This window comes from Schistocerca serialis, chromosome 4 (genome assembly GCF_023864345.2).
Source record: "Schistocerca serialis cubense isolate TAMUIC-IGC-003099 chromosome 4, iqSchSeri2.2, whole genome shotgun sequence".
NCBI lineage: Eukaryota > Metazoa > Arthropoda > Insecta > Orthoptera > Acrididae > Schistocerca > Schistocerca serialis.
The window spans coordinates 356,886,189-356,911,105 of NC_064641.1; the positions used below are offsets into that span (position 1 = coordinate 356,886,189).

The following is a 24,917-nucleotide window of genomic DNA, read 5'->3' on the forward strand; positions in this document are numbered from 1 at the left end:
TCCATTTTTTGCATGTATTACTCTTTAAAATGTACCAAACACAAATGTGAAACTTCCTGGCAGATTAAAACTGTGTGCCCGACCGAGACTCGAACTCGGGACCTTTGCCTTTCGCGGGCAAGTGCTCTACCATCTGAGCTACCGAGCAAGACTCACGCCCGGTACTCACAGCTTTACTTCTGCCAGTATCTCGTCTCCTACATTCCAAACTTTACAGAAGCTCTCCTGCGAACCTAGCAGAACTAGCACTCATGAAAGAAAGGATATAGTGGAGACATGGCTTAGCCACAGCCTGGGGGATGTTTCCAGAAGCACGCTTCGGTAGCTCAGATGGTAGAGCACTTGCCCGCAAAAGGCAAAGGTCCCGAGTTCGAGTCTCGGTCGGGCACACTGTTTTAATCTGCCAGGAAGTTTCATATCAGCGCACACTCCACTGAAGAGTGAAAATCTCATTCTGGAAACATCCCCCAGGCTGTGGCTAAGCCATGTCTCCGCTATATCCTTTCTTTCAGGAGTGCTAGTTCTGCTAGGTTCGCAGGAGAGCTTCTGTAAAGTTTGGAAGGTAGGAGACGAGATACTGGCAGAAGTAAAGCTGTGAGTACCAGGCGTGAGTCGTGCTTCGGTAGCTCAGATGGTAGAGCACTTGCCCGCGAAAGGCAAAGGTCCCGAGTTCGAGTCTCGGTCGGGCACACAGTTTTAATTTGCCAGGAAGTTTCATATCAGCGCACACTCCACTGAAGAGTGAAAATCTCATTCTGGAAACACAAATGTGTCGGTAAAATTTTAAATAATGGCAAAAATATCTGATTTTTTGGGAACAAAATTTTTCTATGTACCTGGACCTCAGGGAGTTAAAAGAGAGGACACAACTAAGCAACAGAAAATTTGAAAACTAAAACAATATTATATTGTTTTTCCACTGTTATGAGATGCATTTTCTGCTAAGAGGAAAAGGGAAAATCTTAACCGCAAATCAAGTTTCAGACCCTCTCCTAGTGAGTATTTGCATCACAGCAACATAATTTGTTCATGTCCTTCAATCATGTTAGTAGCATGTTATGTTAACATTTGGCAAAAATAACAAAACTGGTCATTAGAACTTATACAGCTCAGCACTAGAGAAAAAAAAATTACTGCTTATTTTCCAATATGGATAGAGGACATGATACATCAGAAGATAAGAATGGAATAAATTAACTTTTAAAAGTAGTAGTTAACATACCAACCACTTAAAGGAAAAGCCAAACAACGCAACCAGGAACAAGATGCTCCACAACAGCGGACACAGAATTAAGGCCAGCCAAAATATCTGTGCTTCTGTTGCATTAACTTTATTCTGTAGATTCCCCTGGGAAAAGGGTTCACATGTAAATTTCAATCCACAATACCTGGATTATATTCACATTATAACATGTACATGATATCTTTTTCACTTCTATAATGCTAACTGTAATGGCATTATATACAATGTCACTTTAAAACTACCTTACTGAGAGGTTCTTATGGTATCAACAGAGACTGATAGAGGTAGGCTGATAAGAGACACAAAGTATCTGGTTAATCCGTATGCTTACTTTTAAGATATTACAAGAAAGCAAACAAATGCACTGAAACAGAGATTCTTTGTCCAAGCATAATTCTGCTGCAACGTTTATTTCTTCACAATATTAGGCTCTATGTGATTCTTGAACAGTCTTAATTTACAATCTTGAAAGAATTAATTTGCAGTATTGGAAACAAGTGAAGACAGGTTACTCATTACTGGTCTAGTTTTGAGAGACGTAACTGGCCATAGTGGTTCATACCACTCACAAAATCATTGTAACTTTGTCCATTCAAGAGATATCGCACAGAAAATTGAAAACCTGCATTCACTGTACTTCAAGTGCTCATGAACTGTATGAGGAACACTGAATTGGTGGGAAAGAATAGGACTAAACTAGAGGAAAAACCCAAAGTACAACAGCAAACTTTTGCAACAAGGTATATAACTGTATTGATAGCTTTGAGGGGCAAAATCAATGGATCATCAGTCCTTTCACTCTGGCTGTACCACACCAATAAAATTCTTCTAAAAGGAACAACATGGTCAGTAAAATTAACTTTCAGTACACTCACCTGGAAAAAAAGTAGACAAAGGGAAGTATAAAAGCAGCTATAAAAGAAGCAACAGCTGAAGGGCTGTGGTAGAACACTGGTAATACAGTCAGCTCAATAAAATGATATGAGGAAGTGAGGCTACATCTTTGAATTAAAACAATGAGGAAGATATAAGCATAACTGAATTAAAAGGTTACAGTGTCAGGCCAATCCACTATACAAGGGCAGCCTACGGTTGAAAATGTAGTGAGAGACAGCTAACAACCCGACCTGGTGCCCTGAAAGACAATATTATATGAACTTATGGTAAGATTATGGAAGCAGAGGTCTTAGATAATTAACTGTCAGAACTGTATAATTTGCCTCAGCCTAATCACACTTGTTGGAATTCTCAGTCTAGGATTACTTCCATTCTGACAATGCTTAACTATCTTTCGGGTTTCTCTAACAGGGCAGCAATAGTCAATGCCTCAACAGGGTTGAAAAGAGCTCATTCCATTTGCTGTCAGGCCCCTTCACCTGGTATGTAGACTCCAATTTCTCCTCTGCTAGTTTATATCTGAAGGCATTAACATTATAGTTCATTTCTGCAGAGCAACCTTTGATATTTTTGGCACAGCTGAATTTATCTATTGCCTGACAAAAGTGGACAGAGTAATGAAAATCTAGGCTACTATAAATTACATTATCTACAATATTTCTGCTGATTATAGCATAATCTTTACTGATGCAGCATGTGTGTGTTAGTCTGGTATCTTACTATATTTACAAGATTATATGACCTTAATACATCAGTGAGCTTCAAATTTGCTATACTATCACAATTTGCAACTTTGTTGAAGTCATCACATTTACAATGAAGTGGCAAAAATCATGGGACACCACATAATATCGTGTAAGAGCTACTTTCACTAAGTGTAGTGCAGCATTTCGACATGGCATGGACTCCACAAATTGTTGGAATACCCCCGCAAAATTCGTGAGCTGTCCTGCCTCTACAGTCATCCATAACTGCGAAAGTGTTGCTGGTGGAGGATTTTGTGCATGAACTGACCTCTCAATTATGTCAAATGTCGTGTGATCTGGGTAGCCAAATCATTCGCTGGAATTGTCCAGAATATTCTTGAATCCAATCGTGAACATCTGTGGCCCAGTGACATGGCACATTGTCATGCACTAAAATTCCATCATTTTTTGGGAACTTGAAGTCCATGAATGGCTGCAAATGATCTCCAAGTAGCTGAACATAACCATTTCCAGTCAATGATCGGTTCAGTTGGCCCAGAGGCCCAAGTCCATTCCATGTAAACACAGCCCACCACCATTACGAAGCCACCACCAGCTTGCACAGTGTGTTGTTGACAACTTTGGTCCATGGCCTCATGGTGTCTGTTCCACACACTAACCCTATTATCAGTTCTTACCAAACTGAAATGTAGAGTCATCTGAAAATTCCACGATTTTGCAATGTCTGCAGTCCAAACAATATGGTCATGAGCCCGGGAGAGGTGCTACAGGCAATGTTGTGCTGTTAGCAAAGGCACTTGCATCAACTGTCTGTTGCCATAGCCCATTAATGCCAAATTTCAACACACTGTCCTAATGGATATGTTCGTCATACATCCCACATTGATCTCTGTGGTTCTTTCATGCAGTGTTACTTGTGTGTTAGCACTGACAACTCGGCACAAACGCCACTTCTCTCTGTCATTAAGTGAAGGCTGTCTGCCACTGCACTGTCAGAGGTGAGAGGTAATGCCTAAAACTTGCTATTCTCAGCACACATTTGACACTGTGGATATCGGAATACTGGATTCCAGAACAATTTGCGAAATGGAATGTCACATCTGTCTAGCTCCAACTACCATTCTGGTTCAAAGTCTATCAATTCCTGCCAAGTGGCCGTAATCATGTTGGAAACCACTTCATATGAATTACCTTAATACAAACGACAGCTTCACCAATGGGTTGCCCTTTTATGCCTTCTGTACATGACACTAATGCCATCTGTATATGTGCATATAGCTACTCCATGACTTCTGTCACCTCAGTGTATTTGCTAACAAGTAACTTTCTAAGGTATAATATACTATCAAGTCTTTCATGAGAACATGCATGAATAATGTGAGCATATCAAAGCTGACCACAATATACTTCTTTCAAGATGTAGACGCTTAATTTAGATGATGACATTGGCAGTATGTTATGTGCACAATGGCCATCATGTAGAATAAGTACACTGTTAAGATATTTTGTCACTCTAAATTGGCTATCACGTGGAGTTAATACTGGGTCATAGAATCATCACCATAATCATCTTGTGAGTTTTTGGCTGGCCATAAAACATAGGCAGTCTAGTTTCTTGAGGAAGATAATTCTTAACATTTTCTCATAGTGACAGTTACAAGAGTAGCTCCAATGTCTTCTGCATTATTCTTGAGATATGGCCAAGGGTAAATTTTTGGCTGGTGTCTTCCTCCCTCCAGCTTCAACTTCGCTTAATAGTCAGTTTGTTACAAAATTCCAGTGCATTGCCTTTGTCAGTTGGCAGGACACTGAAAGGATCACTGCTGAATGTGTGTAGGCTTTAATCTATGGCTTTGTCAAGTTAGGAGACAGTGGTTTGGATTTTGAAAGGATTCACAACTTGATTCACAGCAAATTTCATCAGCAGTCTCAATGGACATCTTGCAGGCTGCTTGTTCTATGCCATTTATTTTGCAGGAAAGGATGCTCCATGGTGATGGCATTTTGTTAAGTACATTCTTAAGTTCAAGATAAAACCAGCATCGATTTGATTTATCATCATGTCAATAATGTTGCATTCCGAAGATTTACGTAGGTGGTTGTGAAGGTCAATTGAACTTCCCCTTTATTTACCTGTGGACCTCTTTTGTGATGATATTTCTTGTTTTATTGTGTGACCATGTCACTCCAGTCTCAGTCTAAGGCAAAAGTTAATGTCAGTTGTGGATGGACAGTGAAGAGCTTATTGCCATCACCATCCAGCTGTTTCCTTTCGTAATGTGTCCTTTCTAGTAGAAGGGGCAGTTGGCACAGTGCAACATTCTTCTGATCGTAGCAGTGTTGATATGATGGCTTAGCACGGCAAATCGTAGAACTGTTTTCTCATCACAGTACCACAGATGTAAGGCAGGAAAAATTTCCCAGTTTGCCTTCTTAATAAGGTTTCTATATTTCCTTCCCTTAGAAGTACATGGTGATGTAACATTGTGGTGATATGACTGAATAAAATCTTGTCAGTCTTCCAGCTGCATCAAGTGATGAAACTCCCACGAGCTTTCAGTGAAGTGCTACAATGTGACTGCACACAGTATTAAATTCTGCTGACCATGCATAAAACAGAACTTCACCGGTTTGAGAATGAGGTATCACACTTCCTTATCCAGCAAAATTGGCTGCAGGTGAGTGTGCTTTGGGAAATGGACATAGAATTGCATTCAACAACACATCTAACATCACAAGGATTAACAGCTTCTGGGATAGCATAATAAAATACACTGTAGAGATCAAAATACCTAATAACATTTTCAATGAAGACAGTGGCTTGCAGTTTAGTACTGAGTGGAAACCAGCCATCAAATGTTAGTGCAGGCACAGTAAACAGAGGATGAAACCAACTTCTTACATGACAATGGACTGAGAATTAGTGATGCCACAGGTGATACCACGGCTATATAATGATGGAGAGAGCATTCACACAGAAGTCAGTTTCCACTTAAGGACCGAAGTTCTCTCAGCTGAATGTTTATGGATGTATAAGCAATTGACACTGCTGGAAGCCTGATAAGTTTATTCTTTTCTGAGGCTTGTATGTTAATTTGTACATACATTAGTATTTATTACTTGTTAATATTATACCAAAGGCTCTTGGATTGAAGATGTTGCCAAGACACAGCTGGGACGAAGTGAATTGTGTTGAAACAACCTGATGACACAGCTATGGAACTCAATCAAGATCTTTTGTTCTATGTTCATTGTCTGGATACAACAGTCATCACATACGAGTTTTAAAATCAAATTAGCACTGAGGACCAACTGTGAAGGGCCTTTATCTTCTGAAGAACTAAATCAATGAAATAATGTTTCTCTGGTTTTGGAACTGCTGACTGATCGATAATTAATGAATTATCAATAGTTGCTGGGAGCAGCAAAATGAAGAAAGAATAGGAATAGCAGTGCATTAAACAAAAATTTTAAAAATCTTACAATGTAAAAGTAATCTGTAACATTTGGAAAGGTAATCAAGCAACTTTCAAGTTCTATCACATAAAATTAACAAATCAAGTTAGTTCCTAATTCTACACAGTGTTATGGTAAACAAAGGTTAAAAATAGCATTTTTTTTTTCCATAGTGTCAAGCCAATGAAAATGTATCCTAAGTATTTTAAGAAGTTTGTAACGATGTATAACTAAGAGTGCTAATATTTGTAACACACCTTTCTCGCTTCAAAAACCCAGTGGGACTTCCCATCATCATCAACATAATTCCACCACCGAAGACCAACCATAAGTCTTCCTGTCAATGGAAAGCACATTGTTATACACACATGTAACACACTAAAGTATTGCATATTTTGTGGTACTTCTGTATGAATGATATAATGGATAGAAAACTTAATACAAAACTCAATGATTCTTTTCATCAGCTTTTACTTCTTTCTATTAAGAAAAATATACACATCAAAAAAAGTTTTGTATCACCCTGTACCCAGAACTCCTGACGATAGACATTGACTGTGGACATTGTATCACAGACACAGTCCCTCTGACTGTTCAGAGATGCCACTAAACCCATCCAAAGATATAAACAATCATGAGCAGAGCCTATTAGACTGAAGGGGTCCGACTGCCGATCAGTTCCAGGCACTCCACCAGGAAGGAGGTACATGGCTCATGTTGTCTGTTGTTCAACCATGCTTAGATGGTCAACACCGCAGTTTGATCGCATCCGCATTGTTACTTTGTGTCAGGAAGAACTGTCAACAAGGGAAGTGTCCAGGCGTCTTGGAGTGAACCAAATCGATGTTGTTCGGATGTGGAAGAGGTACAGAGAGACAAGAACTGTCGATGACACGCCTCGCTCAGGCCGCCTAAGAGCTACTACTGCAGTGGATGATCATTACCTACGGATTATGGCTCGGAGGAACTCTGACAACAATGGCATCATGTGGAATACTGCTTTTCGTGCAGCCACAGGATGTCATGTTATGACTCAAACTGTGGCAATAGGCTGCACGATAAGCAACTCCACTCCCGACGTCCACAGTGAGGTCCATCTTTGCAACGACACCATGCAGTTCGGTACAGATGGGCCCAACAACATGCCGAATGGACCACTCAGGATTGGCATCACATTCCCTTCACCGATGAGTGTCGCATATGCCTTCAATCAGACAATTGTCGGAGACGTGTTTGGAGGCAAGCCGGTCAGGCTGAATGCCTTAGACACACTGTCCAGTGACTGCAGAAAGGTGGAGGTTCCCTGCTGTTTTGGGGTGGCATTATGTGGGGCCAACATATGCCACTGATAGTCATGGAAGGCACCATGATGGCAGTACAATACATGAATGCCATCCTCCGACGAATAGTGCAAACATATCGGTAGCATATTGGCGAGGCACTCTTCCCATTGTGCACATCTTGTGAATGACTTCTTTCAGGATAACAACATCGTTAAACTAGAGTGGCCAGCATGTTCTCCAGATATGAACCCTATCGGACCTGCCTGGGATAGACTGAAAAGGGCTGTTTATGGACGACGTGACCCACCAACCACTCTGAGGGATCTACGCTGAATCACCGTTGAGGAGTGGGACAATCTGGACCACCAGTGCTTTGATGAACTTGTGGATAGTATGCCATGATGAATACAGGCATGCATCAATGCAAGAGGACGTGCTGCTGGGTATTACAGATACCGGTGTGCACAGCAATCTGGTCCACCACCTCTGAAGATCTCACTGTGTGGAGGTACAACATGCAATGTGTGGTTTCCATGAGCAATAAAACGGGCAGAAATGATGTTCATGTTGATCTCTATTCCAATTTTTTGTACAGGTTCTGGAACCCTCGAAACTGAGGTGATGCAAAACTTTTTTTGATGTGTTTAGATACATAAGTGCACAATCATTCAGAACAGAGCTGGATGGATCAACCATTGTGAGATACCAAAATCACAATGAAGGTGGTGTTCAAACAACATTGAACATCTGAAGATAAACCTGTCTCCTTTTGAATAAGGTATTTATATTGGTTTTTATCTATGCAGTGAAAACAGCTGCATTACTACAGCCCATTGGATACCTGTATTACAAAATGACAAGAGAGGAAAACGTGGGGTAAAGTAAATGTTGGCTGGATGTGAAAAGTTAACACATGGCCTCACCTTGCTTATTTCCACCAGTTCCTTAACACTGCAGGCAGTACTGTTATAGTGTTCCGATATATGCACTCAGCACCAAGTTCACAAGCCCAGTTATTCAAGTATTTTACAACAAATGTGGTTAAAATATTTAAAACTATATACTAAGCAGAATAATTCCCAATTACAGTTTTATCCGCTACATCCCAATACCTCCAACATTCACATTCATGAAGGAGCAAACAATATATAAAATTAACTCTATAGCATTTTATATATTCTTATTAAAACACATGTAAAAATGTATTTATTGAAATTCATCAAGTAATGTGAGTGGCTGATCACCAAGAGAAAAAAAAAAAAAAACGGATGAATTAGCCTCCCCTTAAATCTTTTAAAATCTTCTACTTATTCACTTACATAGAAGGGGCAATGAAATAAAAACTGAACACCTGCCACACAGGACCGTGAGATGTTTCTATTCAAAAGTACTCACAGCATGCCTTAAAACATATACTCCACTTTGAAACAAAATGATCAATTCCTTTTTCATAGAACATGTTCAGCCCTTGACAGGTCCACAATTGCTCCCACTCTTGCATATCCTCATCTGACAAACTGACATCCACATATGCCTTTCTTTAGGTCGCCAAAAATTTTTAAATCACACAGTAAAAGATTCAAACCATACAGAGGATGTCACAGTGTTTCCCAACCAAATCACTGAAATGTAGCCTTCGACCAATTGATAGTGTGAGGGTGGATATTATTGGGTAACAGGATGATGATGTCTGACAGCATTCCTGGGCCCTTTGGCTTTATAGTGCATGGCAGTTTCTGCCAAGTACCTTCAAAGCACTATGCTTTCATTGTCTGTGCTCGAGGAACTTGACAAGCAGACAGACCCTACAGTTGAAGGAGGAGGTAATTATGACCTTACCGGAACTTGTCTGAACAGCTATGGCGTTTTTGATGGGGAAGATCTGAGCTACTCCCAGTGTTAGGTCTGCCATTTAAACTCAGGCTGTCTGAACACTGTCAGATGGAATCATCCTCCTATTGCATGATAATGCTCACCCCCCACACAGTCAACTGGATAACATTATGTTTCAGCGATTTTATTGGGAAATACTGCAACATCCTCTGTCCAGCCCAGACCTTTCAACTGTGTGATTATAACATCTTTGGTGGTCTGAAGAAAGACATGCATGGACATCAGTTTCAGTCAGACGAAGTGCAAGAATGGGTGTTGCTGTGGATCTGTCAGTGACTGACCACATTCTACAGAACAAGGAATGACTGTCTCATCTCCAAGTGGGATAGATGTCTTAACACATGTGATGATTACTTCTGAACGGAATCATTCCATGGTCCCATTGTGGCAAGTGTTCCATTTTCACCTGATTGCCCCTCAAAGGGAGAAAGACCCATCAAAAAAATTTATGACACATATCACATTGAGATGGAACAGAATTAATTTTGGGAAAATGTGCATCAAAGGCGAAATGTGTGTGAAGGCAGTTGAAGTACCTAATTCAGTAATAACTGAGAAGGGCAATTCTGTCTCTTTGTACACCTTGTATTTTACTTTCTTGTTTGTGTAATATTCATGTGTCAATTTTCACGAACAAGTTATTACACAGTGCAATTGTGTGAGTTTTTTGATGTGGTCACTGGTCCACCCCCTTCACTACACTTACGGCAACAAACTTGCTGTAACCTGAAAACCACTCATTAGTAAGTGGTAAATTTCGAGTATCACCTACATTTCTCTTGCTGCAATGTTAAAATTTGCTTCTTTTGGTAAAACAAAGCGGAGTTTTCACAATGTCACCTCGCCAACATCCTAATGCATTTGCAACTGTGGCATAACCCTGAAACAGTGGTTTATTAAACGAGGAATTGAGGGCAAATCAAGTCACAATCTTATGGAAAAGTGCAATCTCAGTGTAAAAATAAATGCATAATTTCTTCACTTATCTTGCTACAAAGCAATGCCAAGCAGCAATATATAGTATAATAAGGAAGAGAGAGAGAGAGAGAGAGAGGGGGGGGGGGGGGGGGAGATTCCATTACTAAAACATTCCAGGGGGTGTCTTCAAAATATGGACTTCTTAAAATGTTGTTTTAACACTTTTCTGAAAATTTAAAAGTGTGAATATGTTTCTTTCACATCACTTCAATCACAGTGCTATTGTACTGCATCTCCAAATTCGTGATTTTTTTTTCGTTAGCACCATTGTGTTATATCAAGCACTGGCAACACCTATTTTTCATTGCAATGCATTCCGATTTCATGCAATGTGTTACTTACATGCAGAATATCACAAAAACTATGACCATGAACGAAATTATAGTCACTTCATCATGAAGCTGACATGTAAAGCTACAAATAATGTAAAAATATTTTTTTACTGAATAGTTTCTTTAAAATCATGTGAGAAAGATTGCAGGGTAGCCAACATGATGGTGATGTTCTGCATAAGTAGCATGTCAGCCACCAGCTCGCTGAAAGCTCAAGGACTTCGTAACTCTCGTTAGAAAAATCTACCCATGTGTATACCCACTGCAAAGCTCAATCACCAGCTCCCAGAGTTGCACGTAACAGTCTGAAGGTTGTGCCTCCACTAATGCCCAGGTAGGGACTGTAGATGTTCAAGAATCCTACCGGAATTATCCGTGGCAAATCACTAAAATCTCTTGAGTGGCCAGTTTATGGAAGCCTCTCAGAAAATCTATTGTGTGGACAATTTATGGAAGCCCCTCATCAGACATCAGACTCAGATACCTGCCTAAATTTTTAAAATTTACCAATGTTCACAATTTTCAATAAACAATGGCCATAAAGGTAACTGGAATGATACAATGAACAAACACTGTTCTCTGGTGAAAACTTGGAAGAACAGTGCTATTTGTCCACTCCTACCAACTCACTATTGTTTGACAATACTATTTGTTGCCACATTAAACAAAGTCATACATAAAACTTATCACCTAATGCCACCATTTACTTGTTCAAATCTTTCTGAAAGATTATCAGGCACTCATTATATACAGCACTGCATGTTCACTAATAACCCAAAAGTTTGCAATGTTTTCAGTAGATGGTGGGCAATGAAATTGGTTCCAGTTTTCATCTAATGAACCCAGCGTTATAATCTGTACTTGAGTTGTCTAACTAAATGCTGCCTTTTTTTCTCAAACACCATTTACCTCTTTAATTATTTTAAGACCTTCGATCTTCTCTTCATATGCCCACATCCAATAAAACGTAAAACTAAAGCTCCTGTTGAGGCATTGTCGCCCAACACCAAAGGTACAGTGCTGGGAAAGTTAAAAGTCTGCCGCAGAGCAACTAAAAGTGGGCAGTCCAGCAAGAGGTACATGACCGTCATTTGCGAGCCACAGTTACACCGAGGTTGGTCTTCGCAACGGAGGAGGTAACCATGCGTTAGCCACGTACGGCCAATGCGGAGCCGGCAGAGGACAACTGATTCCCAGCGAGTGGACCGCATGGAAGACTTCCACACATTCATAGTCTCCTTAATGACGTGTAGTTAGCTCTACGTACTGTTATGCCATTCCATCTCCCAAAGCCGAAAAACTCTGCGGCGTAAGACACAATGAAGGTCAATTTCGGAGATGCCCATCTCCAGGAGCAGTTTCTGCGCAGCCTGTTGGCAAGTTCGTTGCCTGGGATTCTGACGTGTCCAGGGGCCCACGCAAACACCACTGAATGAAGGGACTGTTCCAGGACATAGATGGACTCCTGAATGGGCGCTACCAAATGATAGGCAAGGGTAGCACTGGTCGACAGCTTGTAGGCTGCTCAAGGAGTCAGTACACAGGAGAAATGACTCACCAGGGCATGAGCGGATGTGCTCAAGAGTACAAGAAATGGCCGCCAGCTTTGCAGTGAAAACACTGCAGCTATCTGGCAAGGAGTGCTGTTCAATATGTACTCCATGAACATACGCAAAGCCTACGTGACCATCAGCCATTCAGCTGTCGGTGTAAACCACTTCATGGCCCCAGTACATGTTGAGAATTGAGAGGAAGTGATAGCGGAGAGCCGCAAGGTTAACGGAGTCCTTAGGGCCATGAAAAAGGTCCAGAAGAATCTGCGGCCTAGGTGTAAACCATGGAGGTGTACGTGAATGGACCTCGAAGAGAGGTGGTAATGGGAAGGACTCCAGATCAGACAGAAGGGACCAGACGCGAACCGCAATTGTAAACCCTGACCTGGGCCGCCAATGCAGGAGATGACCGCCGTGGTTGAGAAAAGGAGATGGTAATTCAGATGTGCATGAGAACTATGAACGTGTGCAACGTAATTGGCGAGCAGTTGTGCAGGCCTAACCTTCAATGGAGGGACTCAGGCCTCCGTCAGGACACTGGTCACCGAACTCGTTCTAAATGCTCCCATCACTAGTCAAATGTCACAGTGGTGCACTGGGTCGTGTAAATGCAACACTGAGGGTGCCGCCGAACCATAAACCACACTCCCGTAGTCAAGGAGGGATTGAACAAAGGCTCTGTAGACCTGCAGGAGCGTAGAGCGATCTGCACCCCAGTTGTCATTGCTCAGGCAGCAGAAGGCACTGAGGTGCTGCCAGCACTTCAGCTTAAGCTGATGAAGGTGAGGCAGTCAAGTCAATCTGGCATCGGAAACCAGTCCTAAGAATCGATAGGTCTCCACTACAGTGAGTGGATCGTCATTAAGGTAAAGTTCTGGTTCCGGATGAACGGTGCGACACCGACAGAAATGCATGACACGACTTCCTGGCTGAAAACTGGAAGCCATGGGCTAGAGCCCATAACGGTGCCTTGTGACTGGCTCCCTGCAGGTGCCGCTCAGCAACACCAGTACAGTGCAGAAGTCATCTGCATACAGAGAAGGTGAGACTGACGACCCTACAGCTGCTGCCACACCGTCAATAGCCACTAAAAATAGACACACACTCAATATGGAGCCCTGCAGAACGCCATTCTCCTGAATACATGGCAACTATGGGGAGCACCACCTTGAAGATGGAAAGTACGGAGTGACAGGAAGTTTTGGATAAAAATCGGGAGCGGGCCCCCGGAGACCCCACTCATACAAGGTGGCAAGGATATGATGTTGCCAGGTCATGTCATATGCTTTACATAAATAAAATAAGATGGCAACCAGATGTTGGCATCTGGAAAAGGCTGTTTGGATGGCAGACTCGAAGGACACAATATATCAATGGTAGAGCGACCCATGGCAGAAGCCGCCCTGACATGGAGCCAGTAGGCCACGTGACTCCAGGACCAGCCCAACCGCAAAGACATCATCATTCCAGCAGTTAATAAAGAACGTTGGTGAGGCTGATGGGCCGGTAGCTATCCACATCAAGCAGGTTTTGACCGGGTTTGAGCACTGGAATGATGGTGCTTTCCTGCCATTATGATGGAAAGACACCATCGCATGGAAAGACACCATCGCACCACATCTGGTTGAAGATGACAAGATGTCACTTGTAGTCAGATGAAAGATGTTTAATCATCTGACTGTGGGTCCAATCCGGCCCAGGAGCTGTGTCGGGGCGATGTGCAAGGGCACTGAGGAGTTCCCACTCTGTAAATGGGGTGTTATAGGGTTCACCGTGGCGTGTAGTGAACGAGAGGACTTTCCTTTCCAACTGTCGTTTGAGGGTGCAAAAGGCTGGGGGGTAGTTCTCCGATGCAGAGGCTAGAGTCTAGTGCTCGGAAATTGCGTTTGCATCGGTAGATAAAGATGTTAATGCCAGGGACACCTGTTGGGGTCTGGTACCCAAAGAGACGTCTGGTCTTCATCCGGACTTGAGAAGGTGACGTATGGCACCCAATGGAGGACACGCACTTCTCCCAACACTCCTCTTTCTGTCATTTTATAAGCTAGCGAATGCAGGCACGGAGCTGTTTAGAACAGAAAAACAAACGCTGAGATGGAAAATGCCAGCCTGTACAGGATGTAACTAAACTCCCTATACAGGTGTTGAGGACTTCTAGTGGGGACCAAGATGGTTAAGTTTAGCGTAGCAATTAACACCTGAAAATGTACAGTTTTCCTGCGCCACACAAAATGCAACATCACACATTCAAAGCTACAGCATTTTTGGTGCCACAGACTAGGGTATTACATGTGTCATTCATGGGTCACCTGATGTTCCACACCCACTACCATTTGTTTACATGCCATTCAGTTGAGTTTGTGATCTTCCCAGAGAGATTTGTACCTGTTGTTGTGCTTCCGATCTTTGTTTACACTATACTGCTATAGAGTAGCAATCATACACTAGAGTACACAATGCCAGCTTCAAGTACATTTGTAATGTGTTGCTGTTGACCAATGTTTAACTACAGATTTGTGGAATACATTAACATTATGTTATTGTATGGCAAAGCTCGGTGCAATGGGAGGGCTGCTCATCAGTTTTATATGGAACATTTTTCACAGTACCAAACATCTTTGCACTTCCTCTTTGCTATAGTGTACCAGCAGGCCTCGGAGACAGTAGGGCTAACTACAGTGTTGCACAACACAGTTTAAAGAGGCTGTGATCCATGCAGCGGAAGAGGACACAACAATGAGTATCAAAACATAGCAGGTACACTGAATGAGGATCACTGATCTGTCTGGTGCATTCTCCATGAGCAGTAGCTACACCCATACCATCCCCAGAAGGTACACGCAATGCGGACAAAGGCTTTTTCATCACAAGTCAGTTCTGCAGATAGTTTTGCACCATTATGTGGATGAGCCAGACTTCCCACGGCAGATCTTCTTCCTCAGGGTGAAGCCAAGTTCACCAGAGAATGTGTTCTCAATTCCCACAACAGTTATGTGTGGGCTGATGAAAACCACCATGCTGCTCACACTCATGTGTTTCGTAAATGATACGATCGAAACATTTGGGCACAGTTCCTGGATGGTCATGTGACTGAGCCATATCTTCTTCCATAACATCTCACAGGTGCTGTGTACTTGCAATTCCTTGACAGTGTACTGCACAAGCTCCTGGAAGATGTGCACTTCATGTGCATCTAACATGGTTCCAGCATTATGGCACATCCCCTTATTTTCCATGTGTGGTCAGAGATCATCTGAACCATCAGTTTGGGCAACAGTGAATATGTTCTGGCGAGCCGACTGCTTTGCCTTCATGTTCTCCTGATTTTAATCCACTAAACTACTACTTGTGGGGTCACATGAAATCCTTGATCTACGAGGCCCCTGTGGAATCCAAGAAGTCCTACTGGCATGGGCTATGGCTGCAGCAGATGCTGGAGAGAAGGGACTGGTGACTGTACTGGAACATGGTATGGACATATCATATCTGTGTTTGTGTTGGTGGTTGTCACATCAGGCCCTACCTGTAAGTGGATCCAGATGACGGGCAGCAAGAGTCACGGAACAACATGTGTTGTGGCATTTTGCATGTTCTCAGACATGAGTTCTTATGCTAAACTCAAGTGTCTTGATCCCCATCCAAGTGAAGTCCATAAACAGAATTTAGTTATACCTTATACATTTGAATGAACAGAAAAGCTAAATGTGAATCATGTACATAATAATCAGGTATCCAGCTACAGCACTGCAACGCTCCAAAATACTAAAGTGTAGCACTTGGCAAGGCTCCTAAGCAAAATCTTTGTGCAAAACTAACTGATATGCATACTGACAGGGTCAGACTGGGGCATGAGGTTGTAGACATTCCTTAACAGCTCATGCTTTAGCAATGGCACTGTGTTTCCTGCTGCTGATTACATTTCACAAGATTAGTGTTTATTACCCTCTGCTAGGCATGTAGATGCAGCAGCCAATTAAACCCACGCCAATACTTGTACTTTATTCCCAAGTCAACCCAGCATCAGTATTTGTGAGTGTCAGTTAAGGTGGGTTTAAAGTAGAAGAGGGCAGTGTCCATCTGCTACACTATACACATAAGCTACAGCTCATCAGTAGTAGCCGAAGTTCCAGAAAAGCATCCTGAGAATGCCCAAAGTGCCTGCTGTCAGGTCTGAGAACACAAGACTGGAACTGTGGAAGAAGAAACCTCTTTTCTGCAGACAGAGAATTCATTCTGGCTGCAGACATGGGGAGTTGCGCAGAGATTTTTTTACTCCTTAAATTATTTGGGCATTGTATTTATTTCACTGTTAACATTTGACAATACTGATCAGACAGACCACTGGTTACTGGTTTTTTAAAGTCATTTCAGGTTGTTTGGTCTGTAAACAAACTGTCTGTAGCTGCAGCACTACATCATCAAATCCTTTCAGAATTTTACTGCCGAGAGGAATCCAAACCTAGATGCCAACAACTCTAGGCACTGTCCGTCAGTATTATCTGAGAGAAACTTAACACACAAGTCTCCACAAACAATGGCTCTCCTTTTAGTTAGTGAGTTAGTCAGTCAGTTAGTTACTTTCATGTTCCATATATCATTTTGTGTGATAAATCGTCATGATGTGGAATGGGTCATTTTAGATTCATATTGCAAATTAATTTGTATATCTATTTGTACTCTAAAAATCACCATATAATTTCTTCTCCCCCAAAATGAAAACACGATATACAGATTGAGTTAGCAATTCCTACCCACCACCTTTTACACATTACAAACATAGAAATTCTTCTATGGAAAAGGAGTAGTTGTCAAGGAGGGTTCAATTTTACCTTGCTGTCTGTGAGACATTTTATACCACTGGGTAAATGGTAAAAATTTTTGTTGCAGCATTGTGCACCCCTTTCTGTGCTAAGGTTGTCTTTAATGTTGAGAAATGAATGTCATTTTTTCTTCTAGTATTGTAATTATGTATCTCATTGTTCCTTTTGAAGTGCAGGGGATAATTTACAACAAACATCATGAGGGAATAAATGTACTGTGAAGCAATAGTCAGAATGCCCAACCCCTTAAACAGATGTCTACAAGATGATCGCGGGTGAGCACCACATATTATTCTTATAGCACATTTTTGGGCAATGAAGACCTTCCTTCTTAGAGATGAGTCACCCCAGACATTATTCCACATGACATTACTGAATGAAAATAAGTGAAATATGTAAACTTACTAATTTCTCTCCCCCAAAAATTTGCTATGATTCTAAGTGCAAATGTGGTTGAACCAAGTTGTTTTAGGAGTTTCAAAATGTGTGTTTTTTGGTTTTTTTTTTCCAGTTTAAATCCTCGTCAATATGGATACCTAAGAATTTTGAAGTTTCCTCCCTATGTATTATTTCATCACCATGTGTTGTTACACGTATCACTGGTGCAGTACCCCTAGAGATGTATAAATGAATATGGTGTGTGTGTGTGTGTGTGTGTGTGAGTGAGAGAGAGAGAGAGAGAGAGAGAGAGAGAGAGAGAGAGAGATTCAGGGTGAGACCATTCACAGAAAACCAGTCAATGATACTTTTAAGAACTTTGTTCGCCTTTTCTTCTGTTTCTGTATGTATACTGGAAGCGATTACAATACTGGTGTGATCTTGTTGAACATTAGGCGGTAGATCATTTACATATGAGGGGTGTTTGAAAAGTCCATGCAAAGTCCGAGAGATGGCACTACTGGCGCATATCAAGGTCATGTTTAGTTAATAGCATCTTTGGAAAGAACGCAAACCAAGTTTCAGCCATGTTGGTCTGTTTCTTTGTGTTTGGCATTCGTGTGAATCAAGGAAGTCGAGTGATTGTCAAAAAATGGACAAAAAAGAATTTCCTATGGTGATTAAATATTACTTTATGAAAGATAAAACGCTTTGGGAGACTAAAGAGAAGCTTGATAAACATTACGGTGACTCTGCACCTTTGATTAGAGCAATTTATAAGTGGTTTCAAAATTTTCGGAGTGGCCATATTATGCTGAACGTTCTGGATGCCCTGTGGAAGTTACGACTCAAGAAATCATTGATAAAATCCATGATACTCTGATGGATGACAGAAGAGTTAAGGTGCGTAAGATTGCTAGTGCTGTGGGCATCTCAAATGAACAGGAACATAATATTTTGCATATACATTTGGACATGAGAAAACTATCTGCATGATGGGTTCTGCGATTGCTCACACTTGGCCAAAAACTGAATCATGTGAAGTGTTGCAAGGATGGTTTGCAGCTGTTCAGGAAGAATCGCAGGACTTTAAGCATCGTTTCGTCACTGTGGATGAAACTTGGATACATTACTATACTCCTGAGACCAAACAACAATCTAAACAATGGGTTACCAAGGGAGAATCTGCATCGAAAAAGGCGAAGACCATTCCTTTGGCCATAAAGGTTATGGTGACTGTCTTTAGGGATTTGCAAGGGATAATCCTCATCGACTATCTGGAAAAGGGTAAAACTATTAAAGGTGCATATTATTCACCGCTATTGCATCATCTGAAAACCGAGCTACAAGAAAAACACCGGCGATTGGACCGCAAAAAAGACCTTTTCCATCACGACAATGCACCAGCACACACCTCAGCAGTTGTGGTCGTAAAATTATTGGAAATAGGATTCCAACTCATTCACATCCCCCTTTTCTCCAGACTTGGCTCCCTCAGCCTACTACTTGTTCCCCAATTTGAAGAAATGGCTGGTGGGACAAAGATTTTATTCAGACAAGGAGGTGATTGCAGCAACTAATAGCTAGTTTGCAGACTTGGACAATTCCTATTATTCAGAAGGGATCAACAAATTAGAACAGTGTTGGACGAGTGTATAAGTCTAAAAGGAGACTATTTCAAAAAATAAAAAAGGTTTACTCCAAACACTTAAGTAGTTTTTATTTTTGCAAGGACTTTTCAAATGCCCCTCTTATATGAGAAACAGCAGTGGACTGTTCATTATGCAACCAGATGGTGCTGTTTCCTGATGTGAGCACAAAAATCTTTAGTACTAACATCAACACCTTTTGTAACGAACTGTGCTTAGATGAAGAAAGCAAGCCAAATTGTATATGTTTCATTAAGAACATTGATGTTATTTATTTCAATAAAACGAAACACATTTGGTGACAAAAATATGCATTTCCTTGGAGATGCAAGACAGATTTAAAATAACTTCATCGATTTCAGAACTAACCTCAGGAAAAAGTAGGCCTCTAGAAAGAAATGTATAAGGTGGGAAGAATTGTGTAAAGCAATACTGTAGGTGACCGCTAATAAAATGTTGGTTATACTGTGTTTGTTACTGTCAGTTATTGCCCACTGTGGTATACCTACTATTTTACTTGTATTTTGTGGTTCTTCTTTTGAGAAATATATGAGTACATAGCATACACACTGCCAGCAACAGACAACTTTTTAACATTTAACTACTTTTGAAGTGCCAAAATGTACTGTAACAAATAAAATGTCTATAAAATGCCACACTGTACAATGTACTTGCAAGTGGGACGGTTGCAATTCCTGAAATCCATCGCCCATGGCCTGCTGAGGAGCACTGCAGTCCTGGGTCCAAGGATAAACCGCTGCTCCATTACGCCACAAACAGATAAACCAGCCTGTGGGCAGGTCGGCGAGACTGGATTCGATGGGCAGGACCTGCACGTTAGTGGAAACCAAATGGCTTCAGGTTGGCAGGCCTGATCCATTACAGATATCTGCAGGAAAGGTCGCAGTTTTGGCCCATCACAGAAATCCACCAGTGTGGTCAGCTATTCATGAGCCACAGACAGCATGTTGATGGACCAGGATGATCAATCATGCAACACATAACTTGTTCAAATACTCTGAGAATCAATAATAATGAGAAAAGGTAGCAACTCACTGTAAAGATGGTTGCTGAGTGGGGCAAGTGTGTAGAAAAAGACAGTCACACTCTCACAACAAATTTTCAGTCATACCTTTTGTCAGAAAATGAGAGCACACATGCACTCACACAATCACTCAGACACAACTCATGCACACGACTGGCACCTTCGGCCGCTGCATGTGCAGTCTCTGAGAATTAGATCCAAACAAACCACTCCTCGTGTCTCTCTGCCTCTCATAAGCAGTGGCTAGGCTAGCAGCAAGAAGTGGTGGCAGCACTGACTGCAAGCTGCGGAGAGTGGTAGAAAGAGGAGAAGCAGTAAGTATGAGAGAGTAGGGAAGCGGCACGTGTACTCAGCTGCACCCAGCCTGTGACAATGCAAGACACCTCAGTAAAGAAATCATTTCTTTTCTCCTTGGCTACTTTCAAAAAGTGAGTAGTCTGATGGTTGTTCAAACTAGTGATTGGTTTTGAATATGTAGCAAGCTCTGATACTGAGCTGTCAAAATGAGCCAGCAAACTGATTTGGATGTTTCATACAGTTTAAAAGATGAGACTCAAACCCTTGATTGGTGTACGGTCAGTCATTTCAACATGAAAGAGATAGAGAGTGACAATCACAAATGAAGCTGGCACCTAAGAATAGTTTGGGTGATAGTTTCACATGGTGGTGTTGCTTCAGACGGGAAATAATTAGCTCAAGAAACATTGCTCAGTAAAGAAAGGTTCCTGGTTCACAGGCAGCAAAATACCAATAATTACCATTTTACAACTAATGTGCTTTTGGGTCTTTAAATTTAGTAGCACTTAAAAAAAAGAAATACAACTCAGTAATTATAGTGTAGTTGATCTGAATGAGTACTTGAGAGAAATTTGAATCTCTATGTGTTTAGAGAAAAACAGAAAACTTGCTGTTAAAGATTTAACTGTGATGACTGATTAATTCCTATTTGGGCAAAGAAATAACGCAACAGGATGAGGGGTATTTGGCACTATTGAAAGTGGTTTTTTACACACTGTCAAAGAGGAGTCTCAGGAGGTACTTTGGACACGACAAAAGAAAATATTATCCATAATGCCCATCTGTTTCAGTTCACGTAAGTGTCTAAAAGATAAGACGAAGGAATCAATCACCTTTGCATAAACTGTAGCCTTCATTTCAAGGATCCAAAAATAGGAGTAAATACAAATGGCATTGACGGAACTTCACCAGTTGTTAAAAGATCGGAAATACGGAAGCGTCCAATCCCACCCGTCTGCTTTGACCCATGACGTCACAAATATGATGGAAACAAAAACAAACACACACACTTTCCACAAGAAGCCTAATGACACTAACGGGACAAGCGCGGGAAATGGGGTGTTTTGGGTGGGGGGCAAACTAAATATAAACAAATTTAGACGCCTTGCGTAGCTACAACGTGTAAGTGAAGACAGCCATGCATGAATACCCACCCACCTCCCCAGGGGTCGTAACCATAGAAGATAAAGATGCTTCAGTAGCTGATTAGTGTTTTTTGTATTTTTTTTTAAAAAAAATCTCACGGGATAGAACAAACAGATCAGAAAGATAAACATAATAAACTAAAACAGAAATTCGAGGAAACAGATAATTAAAATAAGTAATAAGTGTTTTTAAATTAAAAAAAAAAAAAAAAAAAAATCTCACGAGATAGAACGAACAGATCAGAAAAGTAAATAAAATAAGATAAAACAGAACTGGAGACAGCCACACTCAAACCAAACTTCGCGCTGTCATGACGTCACACACGACAACACCCTTACATCACGGGTCAAAGCCGACGCGTTGGATCGGACGCTTCTGTCGACCCAAAAGATCTTTACAAGGACCAAGTTAGTGCAAATAGTTATTTGACCCATTTATTTGATTATATTCTGAAACGACTATGTAAAGACAAAATACACTTACTTACATATTTTATGAACTTTTGTAATTGCTGTAAGGATATGACTGACTGAAAATATCTATCATAATATTAATGGGTATATTATGGACCTTTTCAGAGATACAGTGTACAAACAATTTACTGAGATTATAGAAAGGATAATATTGTGTACAAAATCCCTCACTCTGATCACTAAAATAATATCTGCTCTATAAAAAATATTGTTTGCCATAAGACGGGTCTGGAAGTTCACTGTCATGTAAAATCCCTCCTTACAAATTGCTATCTACTACACAATTATTGCAATGCTTAAGGAAATGGTTATCCAAGTGGCTATACAACAGTTTAACAAACACTATGTATGTAAAATAGCCCTGAAATAAACATGTCACCTCTGAAAATTGGTCTTCTTTAATCATTAAGACAAAAACAACATACTACCTAAAACAGTACATAATAAGGAAAGGACCTTCCCAATATTTTGTTTAGGTCAATTAACTATTTTCTTGCAGCACTTATGCAGAAAACAAAATTGATAAAGGGGTCAAACTGCTGTTACAGACAGATGACAAACATTTCCTGAGAACGAGGATTAACAAACAAATAACCATGTATTCTCAACAACCAAGGAGAAAGAACTGCTCTCCTCTTTATTATAAAAATGGATAATGCATTATCAAAACTGACATCAAATCATCGAGATATTATATAAATTTATAACAAACACTGAGAGATTCAAAATGCAATCATAAGTTGAATCTTTGTGTTTAGCCTCAAGGTGGTACAATAGTTTCAAAGGGATGTTCATGTATTAGGACAAACTCTAGAATAAGTCTACAGTAGCTACAACATCTATTTCACAAATGATATTCAGGGATTCAAGAAAAGAGCTTGATTTTAAACCGGAAGGCAGCTGTAAATATAGGCAATATTTCTTTTGCCATAGAACTAAATCAAATGGACAAAGCATATGCTGAAAATGATTACAACCAACACCATAAAATCATGAAGAGACAAACTTCAAAACAATTTTCAGATGCATTTAATAGGTGTTCATGTGACAAAAACTGGAAAACTACGGACAATACAATGAGAAAGTACTTTAACATCATGCCAAAATAATTAGTTCATTCAGATTTTCCAAAAGCACATAATCAGGATATAAAGTTTATCACAATTTCACAAATTAAGAACAAATTATGACTCCAAAAACTGATAATACAAGCCATCAACATACCTGTAATATTCTTCACAGTCCAAAAATCCATTGACAGAAGCAACACTATCGTCACAAAACTCGCTATGAAACTAGTACTGAACAGGCCACATAACATGTACACTAGCAGCGCTGATACTCTAAAGGATAAATGGAAAAATGTGACATATGGGTGCCTGTAAAATGACAGCTATTTTTAGTACACCACAAGCAATTATGAAAATGAGAAATCAACTGGTTAATAGAAATACTTGTCTTACACTATTTTCTTAGAGTTTATTTCCTCCTCTTCGCCAAACGCCAGCGTGTCATCGTCTAAAAGTGGCGCCTGAAATAATATCGAATAAAATATTAAGTTAAGAGAATCGGAATCGATGTGTAGAGCAAGTTACCAAATTTAAAAGAATTAATGTGAATTAGAAACAATTTTTTAAATAGCAATAAGGATTCCAAACTAGAACTTGGCCTTTTCTGAGGTTCGTCACGGTATGAGCGAATTAATAGACATATGAAGATTTGCAGTGTACTTGGGGCTCTACCGAGCTGCTAGATGATAAAACACTGACAAGAACGAACGATCCAAGTTCGATTCCAAGCCGCTATGCCTGTTTCAATTAAGATTCCACAGCAGGGTACACTTCATTCAACAATAATGTTCTGAGTAAAATACACTACCGGTACCTCCTCCCTAGTTTCCAAAAATGCTTTTAGTTTCTTAGATTAATGCACGACAAATAATAAAGATTTATGAAGAGTTACGTTAAGCATTAGTGCAAGCTGACGTATTATAAAGAATCTTCCAAAAAGTCTCGTCTTATATACTCAAGTGGTTCAACGCTTAACAGGATACGTAACTCTCAGAGTTTTGAAACAGCGTCATCTCAACAATGAAACGTCAACAATTTACAGTTCATGATCGAATTGTATATTTACTTTCATTATACCGTAATGTAAACATAAGCACAACTCACCGAAGCAGACGCCATTTTTCGCTGTTTTGACTGAAACTACCATGTGTCAGTCAAAGCTATGCCACTGACGCGTATCAACAGCTGGCAAATCAAAGATATCGTTTAAGGACTCTCCATGTCAAACTAAACTGGGAAAGAATATATATTCCAACATTTGGATGACAAACAAGGTTCTGAAATAAGAGTGTGGCTGACTAGTATGATTCGTACCACTAACCCTAAGAAAATTCTTTAATATACCAGGAAAAAACGTATAAAAGATTACACTATTGCAGCTTACTCATGCATAACTAACATGGGAAAAGCAGGAGTTGTTACACATGTTAAGGCAGAACGCAACTTCGAAAACATTAACATAAAAAGATTTTGTCGTGATCTGCACATTGAAGTGTGTGCTTGTGAACTAATACTGAAAAATAATTGACTTTTAATTGTATCAGTATATAGAGCACCACTGGGAAATCTTGAACTGTTTATGAGGAATCTGGATTCCGTACTGTGGTATCTGTCAGAGAACAGCAAGTTACTTCATTGTAGATTTTCTAAAGGATTGTGATAATATAGATGGTGAACTAAATAGAAACCTACTCCCA

General features: G+C 40.5%; 1 protein-coding gene and 1 non-coding gene across 3 annotated transcripts in view; both read right to left on the reverse strand.

Moving 5' to 3' along the window:
* The window catches only part of LOC126473658 (uncharacterized Golgi apparatus membrane protein-like protein CG5021), a 73,064-nt gene extending 48,651 nt beyond the window's left edge, over positions 1 to 24,413 (reverse strand). Inside the window, exons 1-5 of one of the 2 annotated variants that reach the window (XM_050100888.1) lie at positions 24,325 to 24,413; positions 23,614 to 23,681; positions 23,375 to 23,529; positions 6,561 to 6,640; positions 1,223 to 1,348 (exon numbers count right to left, since the gene is read on the reverse strand). In XM_050100888.1, coding sequence (XP_049956845.1) covers positions 1,223 to 1,348; positions 6,561 to 6,640; positions 23,375 to 23,529; positions 23,614 to 23,681; positions 24,325 to 24,339 — 444 coding nt within the window. In that variant the 5' untranslated portion in view covers positions 24,340 to 24,413. The remainder of the gene's footprint in view (positions 1 to 1,222; positions 1,349 to 6,560; positions 6,641 to 23,374; positions 23,530 to 23,613; positions 23,682 to 24,324) is intronic. The other variant, XM_050100889.1, reaches the window with a different exon arrangement.
* On the reverse strand, positions 75 to 148 carry Trnas-cga (transfer RNA serine (anticodon CGA)). The gene has a single exon. It is a non-coding gene; the product is annotated as a tRNA-Ser (tRNA).
* Positions 24,414 to 24,917: the final 504 nt, after the last annotated feature.